Source organism: Sinocyclocheilus rhinocerous, unplaced genomic scaffold (assembly GCF_001515625.1).
Source record: "Sinocyclocheilus rhinocerous isolate Xijiao unplaced genomic scaffold, SAMN03320098_v1.1 scaffold1296, whole genome shotgun sequence".
NCBI lineage: Eukaryota > Metazoa > Chordata > Actinopteri > Cypriniformes > Cyprinidae > Sinocyclocheilus > Sinocyclocheilus rhinocerous.
The window spans coordinates 224,067-232,348 of NW_015659405.1; the positions used below are offsets into that span (position 1 = coordinate 224,067).

The 8,282-nt window shown below is 36.5% G+C and overlaps 1 protein-coding gene across 1 annotated transcript in view; it reads right to left on the minus strand.

Moving 5' to 3' along the window:
* Nucleotides 1-432: 432 nt before the first annotated feature.
* Nucleotides 433-8,282, minus strand: part of LOC107723866 (ephrin-A2) — a 156,724-nt gene continuing 148,874 nt past the window's right edge. Inside the window, 2 exon segments of the mRNA XM_074560121.1 lie at nucleotides 433-1,392; nucleotides 5,837-5,902. Of these exon segments, the coding sequence (XP_074416222.1) occupies nucleotides 1,274-1,392; nucleotides 5,837-5,902 (185 nt within the window). The 3' untranslated portion in view covers nucleotides 433-1,273.

Below are 8,282 nucleotides of genomic sequence, written 5' to 3' on the forward strand. Positions count from 1 at the left end.
TTGCTACCGTGCTGTAACATGGTGTAATACAGCTGTACTGGGCAACGCTAGCCTCTCCTGACGCTATATGCTCTGCTCACATGCTCTGATAATAATAGCTTTGAAGGACTGTATTTGGATAATAATAATAAAAAAAATCAGTTAAATCAGATTCTGTTGTATAGAACTGAATAAAAAGAATATATTGATATTTAATATTAATATATTTTCTGTTCAATTTTGTGTTACTTTCATTTTCGTTTTTTGTTTTCGGCCAAGAGCATCCAGAATTTTCATTTCGGTGCATCCCTATGTAAGACTATTATTTGAAATAATAAATCTTATACAATTTTTGTTTATAAATGTAAATGTAACTTGTTATACAATATTTTTACTGGAAAACAAGTCGAAAATACCAACTAAGAAAATTATTTTTTTTGCAGTTCAAGACGGACAAACTCATTTCAGATTGAGCACCAGTGAAAAAAGGCCATTTTTAGCTTCTTTTTTTTTTTTTTTTAATCTATGCAACATTCTTGTTTTTTTGTATGACAAAAAAAGATCATAATAGAAAAATCTACACTGTCGTCACTCCCCTCTCATGACTCTAAAAGCCTGAAATGTTCCATGGTTGCATGTAATCTCTTACCAAAGCCAATATTGTCCCCACTCCCCTTATTAAAAAATTTTAAGTAGTGTCTTTGGCAGATTCACAGATAGAACTGTCTTCTTCTCTCAGTGAGTAATGGAACAAGTTTTTTCTAGTAATTTTGTAAGGGACTGTGACTGCTCTGTACATCTGTTCATATGCGAACATCGGCATACATGCTCACACGAGCACAAACAAACACGAGCATAGACACTCGCACATGCTCTCACAAAAGTGAAAATTGAGCTCAGATGACAGTGAAGGCTCAGGTAGGTGGTTAACGCAGACAAACAAAACGATTCAGATGGCAGTCGGTTGAATCTGCCTCCTGACATGCAGATGATGGTGGGATGTTGGCAGAAAAGTAGAGCGCTCTCAAAAAAGCTGGCCAATTCACATGTCTTTGTCAGTTGAGCAAGAGTGCCTATGCAGGAATGCCCAAATTTGGGCATTTGGGCGGAGCATAATTGTCATTGCAAATTAGGGTTGGTTAGCAGATGTCCTGCAGGGTTGCAGGCTGGGTAAAAATCCATATCAACGTCTCTTGGCTGGACTCCAGAACTGAAGGGGCGGGACGTGTCATTGTGATGCATGATGGGGCGGGGCAGGTTGGGTGGGTGTGATCAGACTCAGAGGGTTATAATGCTATGAGGGGCACAGGAGCAGAAGCAGCGGAAGCATGAGCCACAGACTGGGCGTTAATGCCCAACCACCGCTGGAGTCATCTGTCAGGAACGGCTCTGGAGACTCGTACAGAGAGTCATCTGACAAAGAAAGAAAAAGAAACAATTGCAGATTAATAATCATAATCCATAATTTTTGTTACTGTTGCACCTTTGCCTCTTCCTGTCTGCTCCACATTACTTACAGTAGAAAACTAGAAAATCATCTAGAAAACAACAGCAAAGGATTATGGGGTTTTTACTGATCATATGAAATATTAATTGCAGGGGCAGATCATATGATTCGGTCCGGTGTTTTATAGTCTAGATTTAAAATATATGCAATATTTTTTAACATATTAGGCTTCTATGTTGCAATTATGGTTCATTACAAATTATTTTAATATTTTATTATTAGTAAGAGATCTGCCACAAGAACCCTTGCTTCATCATACCTTTAATACTCTATATTTTCACTCAGATTTGGACATCTTCATCTTGTCGTTATGAAAAATGGGACAGAGCTTCAGTGTAAAGGCTCTGCATTCTTTACTCCCTCATTGCCGCCTCCTCTAGCCCCTGGCCCATCCTTGCACTTTTTCCCAGTCTGCCTTTCATTGGGCTTTTGTCTCCGGTCCAACAATTCCCTTCCTTGATCCCTACAGACATTAAAATGGGGTCTGGGGTTTAGATTAACCCATGTGTCCACAACAAGACTAGGATTCCACTCCGTCAGAGAGCAGGAGAATAAACAAAGACATGGAGGGGTCACGGTGGATGATAAAGCTTTTCTCTGACAGGCATCTGTTGTTCTTTTTGCTACTCTCCATCCTGGATACGCACATATAAATATTTCATGAAAACAGCCCAAAGCCCACACCCCAATGAAACAATATTCGGGCCTTTGCAACAAATTTCTACACCTCTGAAGCCCGACGGTGGACAAAAGTTGAGAACCGTGAATTGGAATTTGAACAATCAACTAAACTTCAGTCAGTTTTTGACTCTCACACTCTCGTGAGATCTGATCGCTGTGAAAGGCAGTGTACATCATCCCTGAGAAGCTGGATGGAGTCACGAGTGCTCTTGTAAACAGATAAATGATAGAGTGAGTGTGTGTGTTTGTGTGTATGATTTCTGTTTCAAATAAATGTTGTTCTCTTGAACTTTCTATTAATCAAAGAATCCTGAAAAAAATCACACTTTCCACAATATTATTCATCAGCATTACTGTTTAACATTGATAATAATAATAAATGTTTATTAAGCATCAAATCAGCATATTATAATGCTTTCTGAAGGATCATGTGACACTGAAGACTGGAGTAATGATGCTGACAATTCAGCTTTGCATCACAGGAATATTTTACATTTTAAAATGTTTAAAAATACAAGAGTTTTTTTTTGTAATGTAGTTATGATTTATGATCAGTAAAAATACTTTTGATAAATAAAAGAGTACTTTTGAACAGGTACTGTATGTATTTTAAAAATGTTTGTGCACCATTATATGTGAAATAGGATGAATCTTCTGTGTAAAGGCTCTGCATTCTTTACTCTCTAATTGCCGCCTCTTCTAGTCCCTGGTCCATGCTTGTACTTTTTCCCAGCCTGCCTTTCATTGGGCTTTTGTCTCAGGTCCAACAATTCTCTTCTCTTGATCCCTAAAGACATTAAAATGGAGTCTGGGGTTTAGATTAACCCTTGTGTCCACAACAAGACTAGGATTCCACCCCGTCAGAGAGCAGGAATATAAACAAAGACACAGAGGGGTCACGGCGGATGCATCGGTTGTTCTTTTCGTGACTTTCCATCCTGGATATGCACATATAAATATTTAATGAAAACACCCCAAAGCCCACATCCCAATGAAACAACATTAAGGCCTTCGCAACAACTTTCTAATTCAAACAATCAACTAAAGTCAGTTTTTGACTCTCACGCTCTCATGAGATCTAATCGCTGTGAAAGGCAGTGTACATTATCTCTGAGAAGCTGGATGGAGTCACGAGTGCTCTTGTAAACAGATAAATGATAGAGTGAGAGGTGAATCGTTATTTCAATTTGCATGTGATTGTCTGAACCGCTCTCTGGAACACTTCTGTTTGCTAACAATTACATCACGCTAATGGGCTGTCATATGAGCTGAGGTTTCTCCTCCAAACTGGCACGACCCCTAAATGATGACTCTGGAAATTAGGGATGGGAATTGTAAGGAATTTAATGTGATTTTGTGATTCCGATTCACTTTTCTTAATGATTTCATAAACATGAATGAATCTCAAACTACACATTTTCAGATTCCACATTACAAGTTCTAAGAAATATAGAGTATTTATGTTGGTTTCATGCGGTTTTGAAAATGTTTAGAAAAGTTTAGATTTAAAGGAATAGTTCTCCCAAAAAAGAAAATTCTGTGATGACAGAATTTACACTTTTGGGTGAATCCCTTTAATGACTCTAAAATGTCATGTGGTTTAACCAAATAAAAGGTTGTAACATTTTCCTTTACAACCTATATCAATGTACAAATCTCAGTGTTTGTTTGTTTATTTATGGAAAGTTTTTAAATATATCTCGGGATGTAAAAATTATATTTTAATAATATCAAAAATTATTAATGAATATCATAACGTCTTTGGTGAGTCTAACCACATTTTACAACCTGAACCATCTTTGCTTTTCCTGATAAGATTGATTTATCTTTTGTTTTTGGAAATGTATTGAGCTTGACACACAGTCATGAGGGGTCCAATCTATGACATCATTTCCTGTTTGATGTTTTTTTTTTTTCTACATGTTGGTTGCACAACACTTGGTCGACATTATTTGGTGGATAAACGTTTTTCAAATGCTAATTTTTTTTAAATTTTAAGATTATGTTAAACTACCTACTTATTTAGGTTTGATAGTCCAGTTTAGACATCCTATAAGTAACTTTGTAACTACTTGTTAACAAGCAGTCATTAGAGTATTAGTAGACTGTCTGCTTAATATCTGCTAACATTTTATTTTGACAGTCACCCAACACATATTCTACTGACTACAAGTAACTTTGCAAGTACATGTCAACTTATTCTACTAACCCTAACCTAACAGTCTACTAATATTCTAGTGAGAGTGGTTGCCATGTACTTATTGTTAGAAGAATGCCTAGAGTGGACTATTGAAATAAAGTGTAACCATTTTTTCTTTATGATATCAGGTCATGTCAAGCCATGGACCTAAATATATACATTGTCTATTGCATAAGAACTGGCTCTCAATTCTCAACCTTACTGGGGAAACGTCCCTACTGAACCTTTTAAAATGTTTATAAGGTTTTAAAACCTTATAAAATATATCGAAAGCCTTCTTTTCATCTAAACAAGTGTAAGAAAAATGCCATGACAGCATTCAAAACATCACTCTGCAACTTTTCACGTCCACCTCTTGCAGCATACCTGTGTTTTTACTTCTGACTATTTTCCAGGTTCTTGAGGATGAGCAGGTGAGATAAATGCAAAGGCTGTATATTATAGCCTGGCTTAGTGAACATATTTTCTGGATGTGTCTGACACGTCGCAGTCATGAGGGAGAATGATTTAAGCGGTGTTACCCATAGCTGGCATTTCTACCTGTGACGAAGGGTTAAACAAACCAAGACCTCTCTGTTTAACTGCAGGCTATCCTGGTGTCGGTGGCTCATGTGTGGGAGCCCCTCCAGGTCTCTTAGTGTCCGGACCTGCTTGGCTTAATTAGTTGCAGGTCAAAGTTTTTGATTGTTATCTGGCCTGTGTGAGATAACAACTTCCTCCAGCAAGTGCCCTCAAGGGGCAACACTAAACCACTGTTTCTGGTATCATGAATGATCGGCCCCATAAAACCTTCAGCCTCATAAAACAAGCTGTCTTAGTCATCAGTGGAGATCTACAGCAATGGGAACGAAGTTCCTGTACATAAATTTCACAAAGCTAAGCACTTCACCCATCACTGGAGTTAATACAGGTGTCCCCAGAATTCCCAGGGTTGACCTGCTGGGTTAAATCAAGCTGGACACGAGGACTGGGATGTGAGATTCCTGGTACTGATTTGCAAGTATCACCATAAATGTGACCCTGGACCACAAAACCAATCTTAAGTCGCTGGGTATATTTGTTTTTGAAAAATTATAGATTTTTCTTTTATGCCAAAAATCATTAGGATATTAAGTAAAGATCATGTTCCATGAAGATATTTTGTAAATTTCCTACTGTAAATATATTAAAACTTAATTTTTGATTAGTAATATGCATTGCTAAGGACTTCATTTGGACAACTTTAAAGGCGATTTTCTCAATATTTAGATTTTTCTGCACCCTCAGATTCCAGATTTTTCCAGATTTTCAAATAGTTGTATCTCGGCCAAATATTGTCCTATCCTAACAAACCATGCATCAATTGAAAGCTTATTTATTCAGCTTTCAGGTGATGTATAAATCTCAATTTCGAAAAATTGACCCTTATGACTGGTCCAGGTTCACAAATAACATAAATGGACAGAGCGCAGACACTGGGATATACTTACTCGTAGGCTTGACGTACACCTTCAGCTTCAAACACGGCTTCCCACCGAGGTTGGGGTGTGGTGAGGCTGTGGAGACACAGAGAACGTGACAATTACAGACTGATAAATCTATGTGATTTGACGTGATTTACTTTGAAATGGCTTTAAAATGGCTTTAAAGTATAATATTTTGAATGGTTGACCTAAATCACAGAGTTTTCCGTTCATTTTCTCCATAGGGATTTTTAAAAAAAAGTAAAGAGCTCTGAGCACAGTGTTATAAACTCTTTAATTACTGATAAAAAGTCATTAAAATCATACAAAAAACAAATGTGTCTACTTCAATTATTTTAAGAGTTATCTACTGAACAGCAAATGATGTAATTGAATCAAAGAAAGTGCAACGTAAAACTATTGACTTACAGTCCTTGATTAATAAAAGTTTGGGGGCAATTTAAGATTTTTTTAATTAATATTTTTATTCAACAAGCCAAAAAAGCAATACATTGATCAAAAATGACTTTATATAAAAAAATACTTTATATGATGTAACAAAATATGAATGCTGTATGGTATTATTTTGAACTTTCGATTGATCAAAGAATCCTGAAATAAAAAAATGTACCATGGTTTCCATAAAAATATTAAGCAGCACAACTGTTTTCAACTTTGATAATAATTATAAATATTTCTTGAGCACCAAATTAGAATGATTTAATCATATTTCACAATGATATAATAATATTTAATAGCTCTCATTGCTGTTTTTATTTTATTTTTCATCAAATAAATGCAGCCTTGGTTAACATAAGACAATTCTGTGAAAAACATAAAAAAAAAAAAATCTCACCGTCCACAAACTTGTGTAATATATAGGTTATTCAGGTTAGCATGACTCTGTTAGTCCCCGCTGGTAGATTTTCACTTTTTATTTCAGAAACCATACTGCTGTGCTTTATAGCACTGCAAGATAGAAAAAGTCAAGACAAAGGCCATGTGGTGCTCCGATGGTAAACACACGTGAGAGTCAGTCTCGTTGGTAAGGCCATGTCTTCTGACACCATGGCAACCAGGAGCTGTTGTACTCTCTGAACCAGACACAACAGCTGCCTGGAGAGCAATGAACAAATTTCCATTACTCTGCCATGTGAGCCTCTCTCATTCTCTCTCTCATCCTCTCTCACACACACACACGCACACACACACACACACACACACACACACATGGCTAAGAGGAAAAGCGCCACCTGCTGGCAGAGAATGAATTAGAATTTTTCAATAAGCCAAAAACGACCCTTATTTTTACGCAGAAAACACGCAGTTGTAAATGTGAACTGGTGGATCGACAAGAATATAATGAATTATAAAACTCTAAATGTATAGCCTACACTAAGATATATTATGTTAATAAATGAATATAATTATTTGATAATAATTGTTTAAATTAATATAAAAATAAAATAATATAAAAATTGTTACTTTTGACTCCGCTCCCACCATAACGTGAAATAGTTATGCTTAGAATAACATTTTGTCAAAAATGACTTTATTTTAAAAAATTACTTTACATTATGTAACAAAATGTGAATGCTCTTTTGAAAAAATGTATCATGGTTTTCATAAAAATATTAACTATTTTTTACATTGATAACAATAAGAAATATTTCTTCCAAATCAGAAATATTCAAATAGAAAACAGTTATTTTAAACTGTAACAATATTTCGCAATGTTGCTGTTTTTGTTTTATTTTTCATCAAATAAATGCAGCCTTGGTGAGGATAAGACACTTTCAGAATTTACTTCAGAAACCGTACTGCTGTGCTTTATAGCACTGCAAGATAGAAAAAGTCAAGACAAAGGCCATGTGGTGCTCCGATGGTAAACACACGTGAGAGTCAGTCTCGTTGGTAAGGCCATGTCTTCTGACACCATGGCAACCAGGAGCTGTTGTACTCTCTGAACCAGACACAACAGCTGCCTGGAGAGCAATGAACAAATTTCCATTACTCTGCCATGTGAGCCTCTCTCATTCTCTCTCTCATCCTCTCTCACACACACACACGCACACACACACACACACACACACACACACATGGCTAAGAGAAGCACTTTGAGTCAGTTCTCCATTGAAAGTGTAACTTCATTCTGGCACTCGGTTCCCCTCATCACCTTCAAAAGCACACAAATGTATTTTTGGCTAATTTTTTAAGATCACAAATGGAAAACAAATCACGATTTTTTGCCATGAAACAGTTTTCTGACTGCTTTTCAGATACATAAAAATTCCTTTAGCAATGACCACAAATCACTCAGCAGCTCAGCTAATCGAGAGCTGATGCGTTCTGCACAAAAAGCTTATTTTGGGTGAATTCTGCTCTAACAGGTGTTCTTAAGTGTGTGGATGTGAAATTGGCACATGGTGTTCTCATGCCGTTCTCATGCCAAAAAAAAAAAAACCCCACAAAA